Raw genomic sequence first — 25,109 nt, forward strand, 5'->3', positions numbered from 1 at the left:
TAGTAAAAACAATTCTTACATTTATCACCTGTTCTTAAGACATAAAAAAAGAAGAAGGAACTTTGAGTCTTTATTTCAGTAACTGCCAGCTTTTCTATCTGAAGAACATGAGAGAATATCCATTTTCAGAGTTCTATTATATATCTCTATATATACCTGGAGGAAAAAAGAAAACATTTGTTAATTTGCAAATGACCATTGTCTTTGTCAAAACTTTGGCACACAGAGAAAAATCCAATGAACTGTTATCAATAGAAGGAAATGTCCTAAAGATGAAGCATTGAAAACTCTTCTGTGACCAACCACCTCAACTAGATAAGGTTTGTGGTTAGGTTTAGTTGAAAGAATGAGTAAGCCTGTTTCCTTTACAGGAATTTCCTGTAAAGAATATTAGCACTCAATTTCTCAACTTCTTTTTTTTTCTTTTTTGTTTTGTAAAACTAACCTCTGAAAGTGTAACCCTTAAGATACAAGCTTAAGCCTTTCTTATGACCAATTTTAATTCTGGAAGAGGAAAACAATCTCTCTCCCACACTGTTTATATACAGGAATAATTTATCGACAGAAAGGGAAATAAAATTTAAAATCTAAAATCACCCAGGTTTTTTTGTACCTATTTATTAATAGAGAAAACTTCAAAATATAAAATATAATTAAGAGTGCCACCATTCTTTTGATAGAACAACTAAAATCACCTCATAAGGACCCTGAGACCACACAAGTCCAAAAGAGTGCTGCCCAGAAAGCATACTGGGTAAATCTTGATATCACCTTCCCTCAAGAAGCTCATATTCTGGCAAAGATAAGGCTGATTCATGTGAGTGCATCAGAGCTCCCGGACTATCTCTACACATAAATAGAGGAGAACAAAAAACACAGGTGAAGACCAAGTTCACTTTGAGATGAAGGCAAAAGAAGTGTTTACCTGAGGTGAGGTTAGAATGGTAGAAGAGGGAATTGGCAATTATAGCCAGAAGTGGACCCTTAAAGATATCTGCCACTAATCATAAATCTGTCTGGGATTCAAAGAGGATATGACTGCTTTTTTCAGATCTATTCCAAGAGAGGTCATAAAAATAATAGGAATGTGAAGTCCCGGGCTCACAGTGTCCTGTGGGAGCAGCACAGTGCAAGAAGAAAGGCAGCAGACCTGGGAGCCGGGGAGAAACATGGGTAGGATGGAAGGAGAAGTCTAAACATAAGGTGTTGTTTATGATAGGTATTCAATAACTGATGAATTGAATTAGATTTGAGTGAATCAGAGTGTGGAAACAGCCCTTCTGAAGTTTCACATATCCTAATGCAGACTTTGATAATGAATTTGATCACTTTAATATTATTTGCATAGGTTTGCAGGAGATGGGCTATCCTGATATAGGCAGAGAGGGGATAGCATCCCCAAAATGGCTGCCCTCAATTCCTCTGCTCCATGATGTGCATTCTGCTTTACATGTCCAGAAGTAGAGTCTATTTTCCCTGTCCTTAAATCTGGATTGACTTTGTGACTTGCTTTGACCAATAGAATGCAGTAGAAGTGACAATGTGCCAGCTCTGAACCAGTCTTTGAAAGATCTTCAGCTTTTACTTCCTCTCTTTTGGAAGTCGGGAACAATATAAGAATTCCAAATATCTTAAAATCATTTTCTATAAGGAAGCCCAAGTTGGCCAGTTTGTAAAAACAAGGAGGGAAGAAGGGAGAGACAGGAAAAGGGAGAGAGAGAGAAGTCTAGTCAGACTATAGTTGTTTCAACCATTCCAGCTTCAGACACATGAGTAAAGAACATATTGAATGTTCCAGTCCCAACAGACACCATATGGAGAAAGGAAATGGTCCAGCTGAGCCCATCCAGACTGCATAACTGTGAGTAATAATAATAAAATGTTATGTTTAAGCAACTAAGTTTTAGGATAGTTCGTTAGCCAGTCATAAATAACTGAAACATATATTACTATTGGATGAACGAATTCTATTTCACTAGGGATAAATTGCCAATGCAATTAAACAAGAAAAAGCAATTAGAAGCATTGGAATTCCCTTCCAGTTCCAGTGCCTTAATTACTTTTCTCTAATTAATTATATGTAATTGCACATCTCTTTTTGGAGAAGATATGATTATCTGTAGAGAATTTAACATGAAGTAGCCAAAATCTTTAAGAGAAAAACTATCAAACACTCCAGAAAGAATCAAATACATATTTAAACAAGGAGAAAGACATTCTATGTTCTTGGTTAGGTAGAAACAACCTCAAAAAAAAAAAATCAGTCCTCCCTATGTTAACTTAAAAAGTCTAATGTGAACCCAATAAAATGCTATCAGGTTTTTCTTTGGAATTAAGCATTCTAATTGTTAAGTTCATTAGGAAGAAAAAACATGTGAGAAATATCAGAAAATCAGAAAAATAGGAGCTTTGGGGTGCAGCAAGGGACATAGGCATTATAAGATATTGAAATATAATTTTAAATATCTATAATTAAAACAATGTGGTATTATTGCATAAATAGAAAGTTGACCGACCAATAGAAAAGACTAGATGGTCTAGGAACAGATCTGATGGCATATGAAAGTTTAATGGAAGTTACATCAGTGGGTAAAAGATGGTATTTTTAGAAAACAGTGTTGTGCTAGCTGGACGGCTATGTAGAATATGTTGCAGTATATCCATTCCTTGCACTGCACACCAAAACCAATTTCAAATGAATTTAAGATTTTAATTTTTAAAAGTGAATATATACAAATATTGGAAGAAAGCATACATTTCTCTATAGTCAGTAAATGGGTAAATACCAATAGTAAAGTAGAAATATTATAGATTGGGAACACAAATATTTGCAACTACATTGCAGGGTTCTAATGGGTGATAGAGATGAACAAGATCATTATCTTTAGAGAAAACTTGGCAAAAGCTAATGTAAGTACTTTATGGAGAAGTACCATATGGAGAAAGGAAATGGTCCTGGTATAGGTAGAGAGGGGATAGCATCCCCAAAATGGCTGCCCTCAATTCCTCTGCTCCATGATGTGCATTCTGCTTTACATGTCCAGAAGTAGAGTCTATTTTCCATGTCCTTAAATCTGGATTGACTTTGTGACTTGCTAATGGGAATTGCTAATGGGAATTCAAAAGGACAATCCCTATGAAAAGGCAATATTAAGCCAAAGTCCATATGTATTATCCTCTGATGCAGAGATCCTACTTCCAGCAATCTATCCCCCAAAATATTCTGGCAAAAATGTGAGAATATGTATTCATAAGGCTATTCTTTACAACATAATCTAAGATTGCAAAAGACTGGAACTGAGATTATTGAATAAACTGTGGTAAAACTTCACATGTATCTCCAAGAAAGAAGGAGAAATAGCACCACATGCAAATAGGCAATGATCTCTGGAATATATTATGAAATGGGGAAACAAGGCAGGAAAAATTGTATATATTATGCTATCTTTTATCTTTGAGAAGTGAAGGGATTTAGATATATATGTATCTTTATCTATATTAAAAATTGAAGGACATATTGACATCATTTTTAGAAAGGTTTGCCTATATGGGAGGGAGAAAACAAGCAGCAGGGAGAGGAATAGAAGCTGGATTTTTCTGCATGTACCTTATTTTATAGATTTGCTCTAGAAGGCTGTAACTATCTTGCATTATTATAAAACCAAACAAAATTTCAAGAAGCAATCCTTAAAAATCGAAATCAAAGAAATTGAACTGTTTATTAAGTTGACAAAACTACATCAAGAAAAATAATTTTCAATGACTCCAGAACACAAAGAACTTGTCTTTATTAAATCCTAATGGGATATTCTCAAGGTATAAAATAGTACCCCCCCAAATCTTGAATTTTTTAAATAAACAAATATGGATAGCTGTGTTAGTATTATAAATTATTCTGAGGCTATTAGGTTTATTGTGAGATAAAGCAAATTAATAATGTTGGTCCTGGTAGACCCAGGTACTAGAAGCAATAGGCTTTTTCAGTCCTGGACAATTCCACAGTATAGGTTTTTCCCACTACTTCAACTCCAGACTAGTTCAGGAGCTGGTAACTACAGCAAGAACATCCTGATTGAGCAGATTTCTTGTTTGTGGCAGGAGAAGAAGCTCCTTTGACAGCCCAGTTTTTTTCATGACTTTGGCAGATATTCTTGGAAGGTTAGTCTAGGGTCTGTTTCTTTCCCTCTCTGAACAATTCTAGAACCGTTTCTGTTTAAACTAGCTAGAGTGGATTTATGTTCATTACATCTAAACCATGACCTATTCAGAGGTATTTTTTTTTAATAAAGTGACTATGTGGAACCTCAACATAAAAATGGATAAAAGCAGTGTTGGTCTAGTTGAGATATCTGGAAGGAATGAGCACTGGGGAGAAGAATGAACTCAGTTCCCATATTCCCCCTCACTCTACCTCACTGCCCAGGATGGTCCCAATGGCATCATGAGGATCCCTAGGACTCCCAAAACACAATCTGGAACTCTATTCTTAACATGTTCACCGTTGATTATTAAGCACACCCATCAAGTGGTATGCCTTGATGTATAAATGGCGATAACATAAATCACAATCATGGGGTGTGTATGAGAAACCACAAGATGGACTCTAGAGATAAAACCTTGTTGTCACAAGCCTCACACAGAAATATACATGTTGGTCTCAGAGCCCCCAGCCTGGACTGTGATCATTACTGGTGAAGCATGCAGGAAGGACCATGTACCCTGCCCACAGCACACACACGTGTACACACACACACACACACCATTTCCTGTTAGATCTGTGGCTTTCTCGCCCTTTGAAGAGCCCTATGTTACTCCTAAACCCACTTCTCAGAGTAGCTTCTGCTCAAAAAGATGGCTTTCCCCAGACACTGGGTCTCCTCCCTCAGAGCTTCACTTCACTATTTCCTCCTAGAATTTAAAGCTACAATTTGACTTGGTCTTGGAAACTGGCTTTGCCATTGTCTCTGCTTTAGACAAGTATGTTGATAACTGCAGGGAAGCTCCTCCTCTCTGTGCCTCACTGACCATCCTGGCCAACCATCAGCATCAACACAGTGTGAGCTCCTAGTACCTGTCAGAGGTCTAACTCCCTGTATTTTGGCAGATGCCACAGCAGACATGCTCTAGTCAAGTGTACACTTTCATCCTACATAGGACTGAGTGCCATTTCCCTCCTTTATCCTTATCCTAGTAGCCTAGAAGAAAGGCTGAAGATCCTTTATACTCTTTCATCCTCCTCTGAGCTAGTTCCTAAGTAGCCATGCTTCTACTGTGCAGGCTTTGCCCTAGACCCCCTTTGTATAAGGTGCCCCAACCCCAGGAAAGTACCATCACCCTCTAAAAACTTGTTTCAAAAAAACTCACTGTCCAAAGGCTTTCAACAACTGGAGGAGCAAGATGACAGAGGAGTCAAATACTTAAATATCCCCAGGTCCCAGGAGTTCAGCTAGATAGTTATCAAGCCATTCTGAACACCCACAAACTCAATAGGAGATAGAAGAGAAGAAGAGCAGCGATTCTAGGATCAGAAAATCAAGAACTTTCTGGAAGATAGGACATGCAGAGAAGTGAATCTGAGGTGATACACGGGAAGATAGACCACTGGGGTAGGGGCCGGCTCCTGGCAAGTGAGAGAGCAGCGGAGCACAATATCAAAACTTTCAGAAGTCTGCTCCACTGAGGGATGTCGCTCCAGAGGCTAGGCAGGCTGGGGTGGGGGAGGGGGGAAGGAGTTGTGTGGAGCCCTCACAGGAACAGATTGGTCTCAGGACCCTCAGGTTCACAAGAAGACCAGGAGTGTCTGAGTGTGACAGAGCTGCCAGGTACCAGACAGGGAAATCAGCTGTAGGGATAGAGCTGAGGAGTGGGTTCTCAGGTCAGGGTTACCTTAAACCATGATCCAAGGCAGAGTCAGACCACTGCTCTTCAAGTAGGGACCCCACAAGAGGCAGATCTGGGGAGACTCACCTTCCTCCTCTAGGAGGAGTGGCATGGGAGCACACTGAAGGAATCTGCTGGGTTTGGAGACTCCAAATGGGCTGTGCGCCAGAGACAGAAACATTCAGTCACAGGTCGGGTGAGCTTGGAGAGCAGCTGGAGGCCAAGGAGACAGGAAGGATTGACCCCTTTTCTCTGAGGGTGCACTGAGCAGTGGGCCCAGAGCTCTTGGCTCCTCTGGGCCAGAGACTGGGAGACTGCCAGTTTCATTTCCCTTCTCCAAAGCTGTACGGAAACCATTCCGGGAACAAAAGCTCCTAGTGTGAACCCAAGCAGATTACTTAGCCTGGCCCCTGGCAAGGGCAGTGCAAGTCTTCCTCCGGCAAAGACATTTGAGAATCACTGCTACAGGCCCCTCCCCCAGAAGATCAGCAAGAACATCCAGCCAAGACCAAGTTCACTGATCAATGAAAACCATGGAACTCCAGAGTTAGGGAAAAGCAACACATAGAATTCATGGCTATTTTTCCATGATTCTTTAGTCTTTTAAACTTAAATATTGTTCAATTTTATTTTTTTTCTTATTCTATTTTTTTTCAATTTTTCTTCTTTTGTATTTTAACCTTTTAAAACTATCTTATCAGTACCTTTTTAAAAATCTTTTTAAAATTTTCATTGTTATAGTCATATTCTATCCCTTCATTGTATTTAAACTTATTTTTTGTATATGTATAGGTTTTTCTTTCTTAAAAATTTTGGGATACAGTTTCTTCTAACAGATTAAAATACACCCTAAATCTAGTGCATGGCTTTGTACTAGTCTCCAACCTGATCACATTCTTTCCTCTTTTTTTCTTTTTCAACCAACTTCTTATCAACTCCTTTTTAAATTTTCATCTTTATAATCATATTCTATCTCTTCATTGGGTTTACCCATATACATATGTATATGGGTAAACTCTCTCTCTCTCTCTCTCTCTCTCTATATATATATATATGTGTGTGTGTGTGTGTGTATGGATAATATGTATATATATATATATATATATATATATATATATATGTTTTTCTTTCTTTAAAATTCTGGGAGGGAGTTTCTTCTAACAGACCAAAACACACCCAAAATCAAGTGTGTTTCTGTTCACCAGTCTAATATATATATATATATATATATATATATATTTAATTTTTTTTCTTTTTTCTCCTCCCCCTGATTTCATATCTCTTTTGATTTGGTTAGTGTATATTTTACTGGGATCACTGCAACTCTTTTAGTATTTTGTTATGTCAGTCATCAGTTCTTATCTGGATAAAATGACAAGGCAAAAAAACTCACTTCAAAAAAAAAAAAAAAAAAGAACAACAGGCAGTACCTATGGCTAGGGACCTAATCAATATGGACATTAGTAAGATGTCCAAACTTGAGTTCAGAATGATTATCAGAATGATTCAGAATGATTAGATTAGTTCAGAATGATTATCAAGGTGCTTGCTGGGCTCAAAAAAAGCATGGAAGATACTAAAGAATCTCTTTCTGGAGAACTAAAAGAGCAAAAATATAATCAAGCTGAAATCAAAAAAGCTATTAATGAGATGAAATAAAAAATGGAGGCTCTTACTGCTAGGATAAATGAGGCAGAAGAATTAGTGATACAGAAGACTGACAATGCACAGAATGGGAGAAGATATTTGCAAATGACATAACAGATAAAGAGCTAGTATCCAAAATCTATAAAGAACTCATCAAACTCAACACCCAAAGAACAAAGAATCCAATCAAGAAATGGGCAGAAGACATGAACAGACATTTTTGCAAAGAAGACATCCAGATGGCCAACAGACACATGAAAAAGTGCTCCACCTCACTCGGCATCAGGGAAATACAAATCAAAACCACAGTGAGATGCCACCTCACACACCTTAGTCAGAATGGCTAAAATTAACCAGTCAGGAAATGATAGGTGTTAGCAAGGATGCAGAGAAAGGGGAATCCTCCTACACTGCTGGTGGGAATGCAAGCTGATGCAGCCACTCGGGAAAACAGTATGGAGGTTCCTCAAAAAGTTGAAATTAGAGCTACCTATGACTCAGAAATTGCACTATTGGGTATTTACCCTAAAGATACAAATGTAGTGATCTGAAGGGGCACATTTATAACAGCAATGTTTACAATAACCAAACTACAGAAAGAATCTAGATGTCCATCAACAGATGAATGGATAAAGAAGAAGCGGGGTGTGTGTGTGTGTGTGTGTGTGTGTGTGTGTGACGGAATATTATGCAGCCATCAAAAATGAAAATCTTGCCATTTGCTATGATGTATATATACATCTGTGTGTGTGTGTGTGTGATAGAATATTATGCAACCATCAAAAAATGAAAATCTTGCCATTTGCAATGATGTGGATTGAAACTGAGGGCATTATGGTAAGCAAAATAATTCTATCAGGGAAAGACAAATTCACATGCTTTCTCTGATATGAAGAATTTGAGAGGCAGGTTGGGGGTTATGGAGGGCAGGGAGGGGAAAAAAATGAAACATGGTGGGACCAGGGAAGGAGACAAACCATAAGAGACTCTTAATCTCAGGAAACAAACTGAGGGCTGCTGGAGGGGAGGGAAGGGATGGGGTGGTTGGGTGATGGACACTGGGGAGGGTATGTGCTATGGTGTGTTCTGTGACTAGTGTAAGACTTATGATCCACAACCTGTACCCCTGAAGCACATAATACATTATATGTTAATTTAAAAAAAAAAAAGACTCACTGTCCCAACAGGCAACTCCAAAGAGAAGAGACAACACCTCTCTCTGCCCCCAGCTGCCACACTACCAGTGGTGTGACCTGGGCCAACTCCCTGTACTTACCCATTTCAGCCTCCTGGGTTTGGACTATGGGGCGAATAAGCTCTCTCTTTGCTTTAAGGGGATATAACTTTATTTTAATAAATGTTTCCAGTACATAATAGAGATGTACTGGCTGGCTGTTGATGGATTCTCTGAAATGGCCCCCATAGTTTAAGGACACCTGTATCCCCAGAAAAGAATGACATAATTCTATTAATAATAGTTGTTTATTGGTTCTAGTTGAAAGTGTTTGCACTTAAACTTAAAAATATGCACATGAATTAACTGGCATGTGCAGAGCTAATACTCGTGCTGTGTATTGAGTGTCTTCATAGCTTTGGAGAAGGGAATTCTCCTTTTGCTCGGGAAGGAAGGTACAACAAAGAACGTAGGTACAATTTAATTTGACATTTAAAAAGGCAGAAGAAGATAGATGTAGGAGTCCATTTTGGATGACCCGTATCTTATTAAAATAGGTGGGAATATAGAGAATGGGAAAGTGGAATCTTCACCTGAGTGAAAAAGGTTATCAAAAGGCATTCCAAAATTAAGACCACTAGACTAATGGTTTATTACTGTCTTTTATTTTTTTTATTTTTTCAAAGATTTTATTTACTTATTTGACAGAGAGAGATCATAAGTAGGCAGAGAGGCAGGCAGACAGAGAGCTGGGAGCAGGCTCCCCGCTGAGCAGAGTCCTGGGATCAAGGACCCTGGGATCATGACCTGAGCCAAAGGCAGAGGCTCTAACCCACTGAGCCACCTAGGTGCCCCTATTACTGTCTTCTAAAGCATTTATTTATTATATGTATTTAACACACAATACAAAATATACTTAATGTATTTAACAGCACACACAATAAAAGAGAAGAGCAAAATCAGTCTTTGTTTTAGAGACACTGATGATAGCAAATAACATTTCTCTAGACCATATGTTTTCACACATAAAACATTCAGTTAGTAATCAAATTCTTTTACTTTTTTTAGCTACCTAATTAGCAAACAAAATTTTAAGCTCTACAAAAGTAAATCAGTTTCTCACACCAAAAATCTAGTAAAATCTCAATTTGTTAATTTTCAGCAATATCTACTACAGCTGTTTTTAACCATCTCTGCTTTAAAACTCTCTGGATCATTTACTCTGCACCCATACATTCTATCCACGCTTCCAGATTTACTAAACCTTTTCTTTCTGTGTAAGATGGCTATTTGTCACTCACTCAGTGATTTGGGCAGCCATGACTGCTGAACCCACCAAGAAGGCCTAGAGTGCTGGACTCACCTTAGGGTGACAGACACATACATGACTGCCAAAGTCAAAAGTTTCATGCATCTAATGGAGAAATATCTTCCGCCCTTATGACATGTTTCTCTCTATATACAAATGTCCTCAAGTCAAAACTGCCTTCCTTCCAGATCTCTTTCCCTTCTCTGCTCTCTGCCTTCTATCTTAGTTCACTACTAAATAAGTCATCTAACAATTAATAAAAACAATACTAACAATTAAAATAACAGCAGTAATAGCCACATGTAGATTATTTAGTCGGTGACAAAAACTGTTGTAAGTACTTTATTTGTATCTATTCATTTAGTTCCCCTGTGAAGTAGGTACTGTTACTATAAATTTTAATTTTAAAGATGAGGAAATGGAGGAGCAGATTGGTTCAAAAGGTTCCAGGCTTCCCCAAAGTGAGTAGCAAGCCCAGGATTTGAGCTCAAGTGTCTTGACTCCATAGCTCATGCTCAACCCCATGCCATGCTGCCTCCACCTTTTTTTTTTTAACAAATCAAACCAGTAACTATCCTATTTTGCTGTGGCTAATGTATAATACTGACTATTGGCTAATATGGAAGATATGATCTGACATCAGGTCTATAAACATTCTTGTTAAATCAACAAATGTTTTAGACCATTTTGAAAAACCCAGAGAATTATCTTAATTCAAATGTGTGCCTCTCATGAAAGATAAAACAGTCTGGGGACGTTCTCTCCAAACAGACCCAAATAAGCAAGCCCTGAGCAGTGCTTCAGGGGGTTCTGATAATAGTGGGTCTGCAGCTGTGGCCAGGACACATTAAACATGTCCTGAGGCTAAGGCCCTGTCACACCTGGGTCTCCAGTGCACATAGCCCCACCAGCTCTCTGCCATGTCTCAGGCACTATCCCAGATGCTTAGCTATAGGCTGCACTGGAGAGTGAAGGCACCATTCCTGCTATTATGTCACCTACTGGATCCCAGAAAATGCTTACAATCATTTAATTCAAGCATTAGCATTAAAAACATAGAGACAGGACTGGAAGAGATTATGCTGAGTGAAATAAGTCAAGCAAAGAGAGTCAATTATCATATGGTTTCACCTATTTGTGGAGCATAACAAATAGCATGGAGGACATGGGGAGTTAGAGAGAAGGGAGTTGGGGGAAATTGGAAGGGGAGGTGAACCATGAGAGACTATGGACTCTGAAAAACAATCTGAGGGGTTTGAAGGGGCGGGGGTAGGAGGTTGGGGTGCCAGGTGGTGGGTATTAGAGAGGGCACGGATTGCATGGAACACTGGATGTGGTGCAAAAAACAATGAATACTCTCACGCTGAAAAGAAATTAAAAAAAAAAAAAAACAAAAACATAGAGACAGGCCCTTTTTATAAGAGCCTAAGGTATTCTGCTTCATGCTCTGCCTCACAGTTGCTGAACATGAATTGAGAACGAGCACCTATAGCCAGTTATGGAGGAGGGAGAAAGAGGAGATGCATTGCTTTGGAATTCCAGGTTCCTCCAGGAGCACATGAGCACAGCTCAGTGTTCAGTCTTATCCTTGGCAACCTAATGACGACTATCATCTTCGAACCGTAAGAAGGATTTTCAGAGAGGTAAACATTTTTAATAGGGCCTTTGTTAAAAACAGGCCCATCCACTCTGGGCAGAGCGTCAACAGTTCTTTCGTATGTTCAGCTTTCCTAAAGCTCAGGACCGTGAAAGAACAGGTAGGACTTCAGACTCAGCTCCATAGGGCTTGACCGTTTTTGCAGGCATCAGATAAAGAAGATTTTTCCAGAACCTTGAGTTATACGATGGAGGTTTATCAGCATTCCACTTCAGAACTCGGTGAGATTTCAAAAGCTGTAGTGACTGGGGGAAGAACATGAAGTCTCTCACAGGTGTAAACTCAATTAAGATGACTTTAATTTTCCTTTCTACCAGCGCTTCATGGAGTCCGCTTTCAAGTTCATACCTGACTTCATTAGACATGTAGCTTTTACTTAGGACAATGATCAGTCTTCGACTTTTTTCTATCAATGAGTGGATTTCATCAACAACAGCTGAAAATGCAAGATGTGGCATAGTAGTTAAAGAGAACTAAAAAGGCAGACAGGAGATGAAGATCTAATTTTGTATTATTTAACTCTACTTCACTAATAAGTTTTTCAAGACAAATCACTTATTCTCAACTTTTATACACTGTTAAAAACAATCATCCAAGTAACAGCAATAATGAACACTTGGTGCTTACTCTTCTAGATGTTTTATGTGTATCAACTCACTACAGCATCACAATGACCCTACGAAGACAATGTCATTATCACCACCATTTTACCAATGAAGAAGCCGAAGTACAGAATGGTTAAGCAACCAGACCAGAGTCCAATAGTCAGCAAATTCTAGAATTAGAATCAGGACCTACGCGGTCTCCCTTCTGGAGTCCTGTGATGCTATCTCACATCTTGGCAGATAGGGAGGAACACTGAAATCTGAATTTAAAGATAAAAATATATATATCCCACCATGCTTCTGGACCAGATGTTGACAAACTTTCTGTAAAGGGCCAGGGAGTGACTATTTCTGGTTTTATATTACCCATCTCTGCTATTTAGCTCAAAGGCACCTTGCAGACCACACATGAACAGCTCTTTGCTATGTTTTAACAAGGCTGATAGCCTGGATTTGACCCATGGGTGATTGTCAACTTCTGGGCTAGATCTCTACCTCTTCTCCAATAGAGGTTTTGACCCAAGCTCTTTATAATTAAATATACATACAGTCTTTATTTTCATTTGAAAACTAAGAACAAATCTATTTTATCTATCTATCTATCCATCTACCTATCTATTTATTAAAAAGTAGGGGCACCTGGGTGGCTCAGTGGGTTAAAGCCTCTGCCTTTGGCTCAGGTCATGATCCCAGGGTCCTGGGATGGAGCCCTGCATCGGGCTGTCTGCTCAGTAGGGAGCCTGCTTCCCCCTCTCTCTGCCTACTTGTGATCTCTGTCTGCCAAGAAATAAATAAAATCTTTAAAAAAAATAGTATGTTTTCTCCTTCTAATTGGTCGTATCTTCCCTTTCTCGGTTGTAATCTGGGAGGGGGAAAAACACAGCTATGTCTTATTTACTGCCATGTCTTCAGTGCCCAGCTCAGAGTTTGCCACGAGTATACGTTGGCTGACTGGGTGATGGTGGCAATAGAAATGCTTATACTGCATCCTTGGTAATGCATCAGCACCAAAGTATTCTGACACCAGATTTCCAATACTTGCTCTGGAAGACCTCAGAGAAAATACAGACATGTGACTTAATTTCTTGGCTTCGAGCTGGAATTTGCTTCAATATATGTTTTATCGTCATTTGTATTCAGATACTAATAAAAAAAACTGAACTGCATAACTAAAATCCGACATGAATCACCAATCGCCCTTTATTTATTCTTTTCCAACTCTCCTATCCGCTACTATAATTTTCACACCAGTGCCAACCTAATAAAGAACGAGTATTTTCTGGTAAGAATGAATGATGTGTATAGTCCAGAGGGTCACGTGTTAAGTCAGGAACCGATCCTGTTGTATAAAATATTATACTGATTTAGCTGATTATTTCTGGTTTATAGGATCGTGTTTATTCCTTTGTTTTTAAGCAAAACAGGATTGCCTTTCATAAGGCTACACTATTCAGCTTTTAAAATCTTCCCACTGGTTTTCTATCTGGTATTACTTTCTTACCTCCTCCAGGTACCACATCCCTTTCAAATATGCATAACTTATACCCAAAGTGTTTCTCCAACACCTCGGGCAGAATCTCCACAGCAAAGGTGTGCTCCTCTCCATTCTCGGGTCCACATTCTTTCAGGTAAGACACAAAAGCATCGTATGCTTTTCCATCTAGGAAATAAGGTTTACTCTTTTAATTACAGTGCAAATAAAATTTGAGTGAAAGTTGTGAAAAATGGGAGAGGAACCATCATAAAGGAAAAAAATTAGAGTATCCTCATGTCCAAACTCATTAAATTGTACCCATTAAATATGTGCAGTTCCTTGTACATCAGTTAGAGCTCAATGAAGCCATTCAAAAAAAGGATATAGAAAATATTTTTTTGCCAGAAAACCAATTAAAAAACAAAACAAACGTGTTTAAACTAGGTAACTCATAAAATTCATCAAATATTTTTTGGTTCTATGATTCTTTTTAGGCATTATTCGCTCTCTGATTTTTTTAAGTTGTCAAAAACAAGAAATAAATTAAATTATTATTAAAGACACACAAAAAAATAGCCTCCATGAACCTCAAATGCTAATCAAGCAACCAATTAGCAAATTGTTTTTTAAGCATGTAGATTAAGATTCTCACTGTATGACACCATAGAGTGATGGAGAGAAATACAAGATATAAATCCAGGAATTAAAGTCATTTAAAGGCAACAAAAGGCCAAGGAGCCCAGCTATGTCCTTGTTCCAGGAATGGAAAGCAAATCTCACTTCGGCTTTCTCTTATTACCTAATCCTACCAGCATCTTAATATGTCTATACTCAAAATGACCCACTGGAAAGTGAAGACAGAAACAAAGCAGAGCGTTTACACTGGCAAGCAGGAAGAAACAATAGAGGTGATTCAAACACAGGGCTATCACAAACATGCTGCGATATTTAAAAGTAAATATGGTCCTAGATGCCAATATGAAAATTTCTGGTCTATTGAAAGATTTTCATGGATAATAACATTGGTTCCTATTAAATTCCTGATAATCATAAAGCAATGTTCAGAAGGCTAATGGGACAAAGTCAAGATGAAAGTGTTACCTAAATAACAAAGACCACCGTACTAAGTGGGAGACCACAAAATTATATACACGCCCTTCTTCTACCTTCATCCAAACTATCTCAGAAAACAAAGCAAGCAAATGCAAGAATTTGAAAAAGTTTGCAAATAACACATTAGCAGTACGAGGCAGTGTAACAAAACAGGCAAAACAAACAGAATCAATGTGGTCAGAGACTAAAAAGTGATCTTTAGGGGACCTGCTTCCTGAAAAAATGAAATTTTGAGTCAGGTCCTAAATGACGCAATTGATGCTAACTGAGATTGGTAGAGGAAGAAGGGGAAGTGGGAGGGGAATGGTCTATCCCTGCCCCATGATAATTGATTAGATGGTACAGGGGTTGGAGTACAGCTTTACTCTTACTCATGAAAGATGAAAAATGGCTTTTCCACTATTGATTGCTTTGAAATGCCCAATTTCAAGCAATTCTCTTTTTGGTTTAGCAAATCTTGTAATAGATATTACAATTTAATTTAAACCCACGTAATTGAATGACTTGCTGGCTCTGATAACTGACAAAGTGAAGTGTTTAAGATAAGGTATTCCGAAATTAATAATAATTATTTTGGGTTCTGTATAAACAAAACCCTCATGTGAATCTATATTTGGGGCTTTAAGGAGTCAGGTGAATGCTTCTCAAACTGTGTTGGGTGAATGACCATGCTTTCATGGAGTTTGACTGATTTGGGTGGTTTGGTTTCTTTCATTTCCAGTCCTTCAAAAACTCATACTGAAAACATTCTTGGATATAGCAGCAATATCAAATTGCTATGAAAGTTTTGGTTTTTATACTTATGTCTCTATTTCTGGCTTTTTCACAACTGATCACTGTCACAGGTCACACTTGAAATAGAGCTGATGTAGAGCCCATCTGTAAATGTTTCTATGCACTGCCATGCTGGGAAGCAGGAAGTGTGAACTGAAAAAAATTATCTGTGAATTGGGTCAAACACAACAGAGAGGGGGGAAAAAAATCTTCGTTGAAGATCAGAAAGATATTAGTGAATGCCCATTTTGAGATATGTTCAGGTCCATGCAAGTAGACACCTGTTCAAAAAGGTACCAAAAATAGACCTCTCAGTTATAGTGTTTCTCTCCATCCCCAAAATTGCATACACATAATTAAGCTCAAAGCTTAATTAATTGGCTTTGTTAATTTGATATTATTAACTAAAAGCTGTAAATGTGAATCATGAATCTAGAAAAATCCCACAGGAACAACATGAGACTTCTTTCGTAACTTGTGGTCAAGATCTTTCTACTTGTGACCACAAATCTAGAAACCATAAAAGGATAAACTTGAGTACATTTAAAAAAATCTTCCATAATGATAAAAATGTGTACTTGAAACTAATATAACGCTGTGTCAATTATACTTTAAGAATAATAAAAAATCTTCCACATATTACACTAATATAAGCAAAATCAAAAGACAAATTACAATCTGAGAACAATATTTTCATTTCATAGTATAGACAATAGTTAGTTAACCTCCTTAAAACATAAATAGCTCTTAGAAATAAACAAGAGGGGAAAAAAGGCCAAGATTTTTGTCTATACTTTCTACTACCTTCATAATGTAGATAATAGTTAGTTAACCTCCTTAAAATATAAATAGCTCTTAGAAATAAACAAGAGGGAAAAAAACAATAGAAAAGTGTCAAAGGATATGAATGAGTACTTTGAGAATGTAAATAAAAATGAACCTTAAAAAAATGAAAAATTACACTCTTGCATAGTAAGTGAAATACAAATGAAAACTATACGGAGATATAACTTTACCTATCAGATTGGCACATAGCCAAAAGGTTGTGGGTAAGGCCATGCAGAAAAAGTAACCCCCATTCTTTGAAGGTGGTAGGAGTACAATAGAAGGGAGGTCAAATTGGCTATGCCTATCCAATGAACAACTGTATCTACCCTTCAATATCGCCAGCAATTCCACTTTGGGAAGTTTTCCCTTCAATTACACTGCACACAGATGAAAGAATGACTCTTCAAAACTCTCTGTCACATCATTTCTGTAATAACAAAAGGTTGTGAATAACTCAAAAGGTGACCAAACAAACAGGGATACATCTTCAGATATAAAACACTGTATGACTCTAACAGGAGGCTTTATAAACTGTTATGGAAGGGCATCCAAGGCATAGCAAAACAAAGAAGTTCAGAAGAGTGTACATGATTGGCCAAGATTTGTTTTTAGCACAGGAGTAGAATTTGATCCCATATCCATATTTATTTAGATATATATACTATCAGTGACAGATGATGTGAGAAACAGAGACATGGGAAAGGCTAACAGGTGATTTTCTACTCTTAGACTTTCTGTGTTTTGAACTGTGTCCTACACACACACACACACACACACACACACACACACACACACAGCAAGTGCAATGGATTAGACTGATTTGTTTCAATTCAGGAATTATCTTTTTTTACTTAAGTATAATTGACACAATGCAGTAATTATCTTATAACTTGAGGACTTCTTCAAATTACCTTTAAAAATAGAGAAATCAGATTGAAAAATAGAGTCCTCAGATAGAAACAGCCATAGAGAAAAACAAATCTAGGAAGCCAGAACCCAGGTCATTTGGCTTCTAGTTCAGGGTTCTTACAGATACATAAGGCTGCCTCCTTTGTCAGGTTAAAATAATGAACTACAATACAATTCAATTCTATTTAATGAAGTTTATTGAATGTGCACATTATATAAGGTGTCCAGATCAAATGTGAATAATGACAGTCCCTAGGCACAAGCATCTCATAGGGCATTTGGGAGGACATGACATACATATATCAAACAACTAACAATTGCTTGGCAAATTATTTTTGGCAACATACAAGTTAGCACAAAAAAAGATATGAGACAACGTTCATGATGGATGATCTGTTCAAACCAGTCTTTCCTGTGGAAAACCTCTCCCACACAGTAAGATAACAATATAATCAAAATGAAAGGAAGATTAATGTATCTTTATTTGGTTTTTTAATGAAGCCATAAGATAAGAAATCCCAGTATTACGATATCTGTTACCTGTTAATGTTTCATCTTTTCCCATGAAATGTCTATAAAATAGGACCAGGTCAACTCTATAAATGACGCCCATAATTACTAGGCACACAACCACCACTGAGATCAGAACAGCTACAATCATTCCTCTGGTGAAGACGTAGCCTGGGATGTCAACCATACCTTCTAGAAAGAAAAAGAAAACAAGAATAACTAGTGAAAGACAGTTTACCAGTGTCCTCCAACATCACAGCACAGTTGTCAGTTTTTACACTGAACATGAATCCAGGTATCTTTCTGATACGTCCCATCAACTTTGTCCACATTCTGGCCTTTGGTCCGGAGTACTAATCGTTCCACTCCGGTTTTTTAAAGAATAAAAGTGTGTACAAGGACATTCAGAGACCTGAACTGAAATAATTGTGATATAGCCTATCCCCACCTGGGGAAGGCGAGTCTCTAGGATGGTAAGATACCAGGGTGAAATGCAGAGGGACCCAAACCAACGTCTTAGCTAGTATATTGCAAATGTAAATGGAACTGCATAGTTTTGAGAGAGCAGATGCTGAACTGAGGTCATCTGGGCTCCCCACCTGGCGCTATCACTTACTCTGTGTCCCAGGGAAAGTCACTGATGCCCTTAACTCTTAGTGTCTTCACCATAGTATGAAGCCACTTTTGAGCAGCTACTGGGCCAATGGCCCTGGGTTGTACTGTATTGGTAGAGGACAGAGGGGGATGGCTCTGGAATGCTCCATCAGTCAGGCAGTGCAAAAGTTTAGAAGTCCACTGATGCAATCCAACAATTGTCTACCTGCCAGGTCCAGAGACTGGTTCAAGGAAGAGAGGCCTTGGTCAATCTTTGTTGAATGAATGACCACACCCAAGGGTCCCCTGTGCCTTGTGCCCAGCTAAGGTAGGCTGGAGGCAATAGTACAATCATTATCATTGGCCTCACCCTATGCTGAGCTACAAGCTGGCCTCCCATTGCCTGCGTCTTCTCCCACGCATCTCTGCCTCCAGTCTGCTTCTGGGTCCCTGTTCAAGCCTCTGGTTTCTACCTGGGTCTGCAATATGATTGAGGGCAAAAGAATAGCGTTTTTATTCTCTTCATACAATCAATGCACAGGGGACTGCAGCAGGGGACTTAGCCCCAGGTTAGCATAAATGCCTGTGACAAAAGGTTGACTACTTCATCTCTTGGGAGCTTGCTTCCTGGGGTGTAAAAGGAGAGAGTGGCAATCTTCAAGGGGTCTCTCAGCCGCAACATTCCAAGCTTCCACAAGCTTCCACGACAAAACTTTCCCATACCTTTTTTCAACAAGACAAAGCTTATAATGTCTGTGCCTCCCTCACTGGCCACAGAACAATTATATGAAAAGTTTAGATTTTTTTCATTAATATTCTCAATTCTCAATATTCTTGATGCATACAATTTGCCATCTGGAGTCCTGTAAAAGAGGAAAAATTCTGTGATAGGCTTTGGTCGTTGCCAGCAACATTACCCATGAGAGTGGAGTTCTCATGTGAAAATACTCAAAAGCAATGGATCTATTGGCTCCATGGAACCTTCCTTTTCTGATGGGGACTCAGGGTGTGGGCAACCATGAACCTTGACTCCTCCGGAGAGTGTCAGGGCAGACAGAAACAGCCCTCCTGCGACCACCTAGGGAATGACGCCGTGCTCTGTCCAGAATGAATATGCTATAAGGTAATGATGCTGAGTTGAAAACACAAGAAAATAGTCTCTCAACTATTTCCCCTCTTTCTCTTCTCATAACCACTTAGCGTTCCTCCCACAGGGGGGTCTCCATGGATTGTGACAAGGTGGCAAATGGTTTGGCATAAATACAGATTCCTATCAAATTTCTCCATGTGATCCTAAAGATCACTTTTATTTTGTTCAGCATTGAAAATAAACTTAAGAATGACACTATTTGGGGCACCTGGGTGGCTCAGACAGTTAAGCATCTGCCTCTTGATTTTGGCTCAGGTCATGATCTCATGGTCCTGGGATAGAGCCTTGTGTCGGGCTCTGAGCTTAGTGTGGAACCTGCTTGAGATTCCTTCCCTTTCCGTCTGCCCTTCCCCCTCCTTGCATGCTCTCTCTCTCTCTCTCTCATATAAATAAATCTTTTAAAAAAATAAAAAAGAATGACGCTATTCTCAGATGCACCCACAGGCATGTGAGAAATACCAATTAAGCTTTCAGGAAGTGTCAGAAAATGACTTAGGCAAACACCAGTAGCAAGCTGTCTTTCTCTTCTCAAAAGATCCACATTGTGCTGTCATTGATGCAAGGTAACAGCTCATGATATCTGCTTCTCTGCCAGTGACAACTTGGGAAAGCCCACCCCGGGTGGCTCACTCACCTGCCACCCCCCTAGCAGCAGGTGTTTCCAGTACATGGGACACAGAACCCACCTTAGCCTTCAACTGTCTCAAACACAGGTTAGAACATACTTCGGTGCAGAAGTCACCAATCCAGGAATATCAACTATCCAACATCAGTGAAAGACCCCGAAAGTAAGGCACAAAAGGCCAGTGGCAGAATAAAGCTCATCACCTAACTCTAAAGAAAGACTACCTGGCTCCCCTAGCTTAGCTTAAGCTCCATTCAAATAGTTTGGTGAGTTGGTCTTCTATCCCTCCAAAGATTAGCGATAGATCACTAGAAGGGGGACCGCAGAACTCCAGTGAGGGTCCGATGCTGAAGAGAAGACACAATGGCAAGGTGTCCGTGCTGTTCAGCAGGACTGATGTTTACACATCTGCTGTTGGGCGAGGCCACACACCTGACACTGTTAGGAACTCACCGACAAGTGTCAGCAAGAATTGAGAGCTGCTGGCATGATGACAAAGAAAATTCTGAAGTGTAAAAGGCAGGGAAAAAAACCTCAAGATGGCAGCCAAGGTGACAGACACCTTGGGATCACTACTCACTAAAACCTGAGTGTATCAATACATTATTAAGTAGAGTAATGACCTGAAGTCATTCAGAAACACTTAAATGACCACAGACTGAGCATGTTTTGTTTGAATAAGAGTGACCATTCCTGGGGCACCTGGGTGGCTCAGTGGGTTGGGTTAAAGCCTCTGCCTTCGGCTCAGGTCATGATCCCAGGGTCCTGGGATCGAGCCTCACATCAGGCTCTCTGCTCAGCGGGGAGCCTGCTTCCCTCTCTCTCTCTCTGCCAGCCTCTGTGCCTACTTGTGATCTCTGTCTGTCAAATAAATAAATAAAATCTTAAAAAAAAAAAAAAAAAGAGTGACCATTCCTTCCTGGAGGAACAGAGGCAATGGAAGTACTAATACACAACAATTTGAAACTGTGTGAACCAAAGCTACCTCCTAGATATTTATATCTAACAATGCCCTCTTGGTTTATTTTTTTTTAATTTTTTTATCTGTTCTTACTGTGTTTCTAATTTCCGTTAATGGCCTCTTGACAGCAAAATGTTACAGTAATAACTATGTTCGATGTCAATCTGCCAACAATGAATGCCACAGTGTAGGTGATGGGGACATTAGCGTTTCCTTGAGACAAAACTTACATCTGACAAATTTGGAGTCTCTTATATGATTATTAACTTTATCAGATGCTTAAGTAAAATCCCCATCCCCAACATATCCTGACTGACCAAAAGCTACTTTTGTAAGCTGATGTGAAACAGCCTCACTGAACTTCTTTTTCTAGCTTAGATATTGGCATTAGATTTCTGCATAATCTATCAACCTAGAGCATGGTGAAAGTATAGAATATGTAAATTATAATTAAAATGTAAACATACCTCAAATATCCAATCAGCCCTTTAGGATTCTGGGTTTTGTGTTTGCTTTTCGCCTTTGCAATTGCACTACAGGTATTTACCCAAAGGGTTTCAAACATACTGATTCAAAGGAGCCCTGCACCCCAATATTTATGCAGCAATGTCCACAATAGCCAAACTATGGAAAGAGCCCAGTTGCCCAGCATGCTGATGTTTTTATATCATGTATCTACAACACAATGTGATTTGTATATGTAGTGATAAATAATACATCACATATACATACCTAATTCTTGTTACGTTCTCTTCATGTACATTAGGTTCCTTTCCATTTTCTTCCCACACATTCCAATAAAAAGCATCCTTTTCATTTGCCAAAGCAGAGCAGTTGAGTTTTACATCTTTTCCTATGTGAAAGGTGACAACCAATGTTCTGATCTTAGAAACTCAGATTTCCCAAAAGTTTAAAATGAATATAATCTATATATGTTAACTTAATATATAAAGCTAATACAGTGCTACATTCCAGAAACAGAACAGCTATGCCTTGTTTTTAAATTTTTAAAAATGATACAGATGTAGTGAAAATAAAGGCCAACTGTACTCTAATGTTCATAGCAGCAATGGCCAGCATCATCAAAGTGTGGAAAGAGCCAAGATGACCTTCAACAGACGAATGGATAAAGATGTGGCCCATATATACAATGGAATATTATGCCTCCATCAGAAAGAATGAAAACCCAACTTCTGTATCAACATGTGTGGGACTAGAGGAGATTATGCTGAGTTAAATAAGTCAAGCAGAGAGAGTCAATTATCACATGGTTTCACTTACTTGTGGAGCATAACAAATAACATGAAGGACATTGGGAGTTGGAAAGGAGAAGTGAGCTGGGGGAAATTGGAGGAGGAGATGAACTATGAGAGACTGTGGACTCTGAGAAACAAACTGAGGGCTTTGGAGGGGCAGGGGTGGGGGGTTGGGTGAGCCTAGTGGTAGGTATTATGAAAGGCACGTATTGCATGGAGCACTGGGTGTGGTGCATAAAAAATGAATCCTGGAACACTGAAAAAAATAAAAAATGAATTTTAAAAATATTATAAAGCAGAGAAATCAGTAGCAATTATAAGTCACCACCAAAATATGAATTGGTTTCTTTTCAAATGTTTATGTTTACATCAATTATTAAAAATGATAGTAGCCAGTGGACTTTCTTTTCAACATATAATTTAGGGGGGAGTGTCAGATCAACACTCCCATGGCAATTTCTAGAAAAACAAAATGGATAAATCACATGTAAAAAAATGAAATTAGCTAAAAATTAAAGACCCCCGCGTGCAGAGAAAACAAAGAGAAACAGAATAGCTGGAAACGCAGTCAGGAAAAAGCCCTTCTCCGGGGAGCTGAGATAGCCAGCCATCTTATTCTTGGGAGAAATTTGTTTTGGTTTGTACAGTGTGGAGGGAATCACATAGAGAAAAGAGAGCCTAGTGGAAATTCTAACAGTCACATGGGCTTGTAGGATGCCTGCTGGGGAGGCTGCAAAGGCTGAGCGGTTTCTCCTGCAGTCTCATAAGACTTAGAAGAGAAAGTTCCCCATGGAGGAAGTGATGTACAAAAAACACAGGACTGAGGTCCCATGCCCCTCCCCCGCCCCCACATAACCACACTTGGAGAAATCCCAAAGGAAGTTTTCAGACTCCTAAAAAATTATCCCAGAGGAAAGCAAGGAACTACAGGAACAAATGAGGTCAAAAGGAAATACAAATATTTGCATAAATATAAAAGACTGAGGATTACTTAAAGCACTATTAGTGCTGATCTATTATGAGTTGTAGCACATATGCTGGAGAGAAATATGTAAGAGCATAACGGGAGACAGGAGGGACAAATGCAATGAACCGTTTGCAAGGTCCTCACATGCTGTGAAGTTATAAATGTGCTGAGATTACGTCTGTCTGTTGCAGTCAGACAAGGATACACACTGTAATCTCTAGACCTACTAAGGAAGGATAATAAAGTATAAATAAAAAGAAAACAGAGCAGATTAAATAAAGGAAAGAAAAATACTTTATGAATCCAAAAGGAAGGGAGGAACAGCAGGAAGGAAGGACACATAAGATAACTAAAACATAGGTAGCGAGAGGAGAGGTTGCACACCACCTCCATGGGTAATTCATGAAATGTAAATGGATGACACACTATATAGACTGGGTTTCAAAAAAAGATCCAATTATATGCTGTTTATGTGAAACACATTTAATGTGCATTTGATTTACAAAAAAATGTTAAAAGCAAAAGGATGTAATAAAGATAGAGCCTGCCAACATCAAACAAAAGAAAACTGATATGTCTATTATCCGAGAAAGTAGGCACTCAGAAAAGAAGCATGATAGATAAAGAGAGAAATCTTATAATGATGAAGTATCAATTCAACGGGCATCAATTTGTATGTGCCCATAAGGTAACCTCAGCATATACAAAGAAAAGATTCATGGAACTAAAAGATACAGAGATAAATTGATCATCGTAGTTGGAGATGTTAACATCTCTTGGTAACAGAAAAAAAACACACAAAACTTGGTTAAAATATAGATGATCTGGGGGCGCTTGGGTGGCTCAGTGGGTTAAAACTTCTGCCTTCGGCTCAGGTCATGATCCCAGGGTCCTGGAATGGAGCCCCACATTGGGCTCTCTGCTCAGCGGAAAACCTGCTTCTCCCTTTCTCTCTGCCTGCCTCTCTGCCTACTTGTGATTTCCGTCTGTCAAATTAGTAAATAAATAAATAAATAAAATCTTTTAAAAAATATATAGAGAGAGATGATCTGAACAATACCATTGGCTAACTTCACATAAGTGATATTTACGGAATGATAAAACCAAAACCTGCAGAATGCCTATTTGTTTTACATGCATTTGGAACATCCATCAAGACACACACCACATTCTGGTCCTGAAGCAAGTTACAACAAACTTCATAACTGAAATGATACAGTGTCTAATCTGGGACCAGAATGGAACTTAACTGGATATCGATATCAATATCAACCACAACAACAAAACAACTAGAAAATCATCCAAAGATCTGGAAAGTAAGAACTACAAATAATCAATAGAATAAAAAAGAAATCAAAAGGGAAGTTTTTTTTTTAAATGTTTGAACCAAATAGTAATGAAAATACGGCATACGTGTATTTCTTGAAAACAGCTCAAGTCATGATTAGAGGGAACTTTGGGGCTTAAAATGCATGTGCTACAAGAGAGATTAACTGAATCTAATTCTGTCTCCAAAAATGAGGTGCAAATTAAACCCAAAACTAGAAGAAAGAAATAATAGAGCTAAGTTTGGAAATCAATAAAAAGCAGGCAAACCACAGTTGAAAATAGCAAACTATCCAAGCGACGCTGGGCAGATCCAGTCCCACAAACGATTGTGGCAGGTGTTGGTCCTA

General features: G+C 38.7%; 2 protein-coding genes across 6 annotated transcripts in view; both read right to left on the bottom strand.

Annotated features, from left to right (window-relative positions):
* The window catches only part of LOC101678455 (interleukin 18 receptor accessory protein), a 38,724-nt gene extending 32,740 nt beyond the window's left edge, over nt 1-5,984 (bottom strand). For 2 of the 4 annotated variants that reach the window (XM_013056394.2, XM_045077627.1), the window contains exon 1: nt 5,968-5,983. The gene's annotated coding sequence lies outside the window, so the exon portion shown is untranslated. Of the gene's footprint in view, nt 1-5,967 lie in introns of all 4 variants that reach the window. The other 2 variants (XM_045077628.1, XM_045077626.1) reach the window with 2 other exon arrangements.
* Nucleotides 5,985-11,295: 5,311 nt separating this feature from the next.
* The window catches only part of IL18R1 (interleukin 18 receptor 1), a 41,670-nt gene continuing 27,856 nt past the window's right edge, over nt 11,296-25,109 (bottom strand). For both annotated transcript variants that reach the window (XM_013056393.2, XM_045077629.1), the window contains 5 exons: nt 21,943-22,063; nt 19,198-19,337; nt 17,911-18,072; nt 13,774-13,932; nt 11,296-12,103 (listed from right to left, as the gene is read on the bottom strand). In XM_013056393.2, the coding sequence (XP_012911847.1) occupies nt 11,748-12,103; nt 13,774-13,932; nt 17,911-18,072; nt 19,198-19,337; nt 21,943-22,063 (938 nt within the window). In that variant the 3' untranslated portion in view covers nt 11,296-11,747. The remainder of the gene's footprint in view (nt 12,104-13,773; nt 13,933-17,910; nt 18,073-19,197; nt 19,338-21,942; nt 22,064-25,109) is intronic.

This window comes from Mustela putorius, unplaced genomic scaffold (assembly GCF_011764305.1).
Source record: "Mustela putorius furo isolate JIRA1106 unplaced genomic scaffold, ASM1176430v1.1 tig00000224_pilon_pilon_pilon, whole genome shotgun sequence".
Lineage (NCBI taxonomy): Eukaryota > Metazoa > Chordata > Mammalia > Carnivora > Mustelidae > Mustela > Mustela putorius.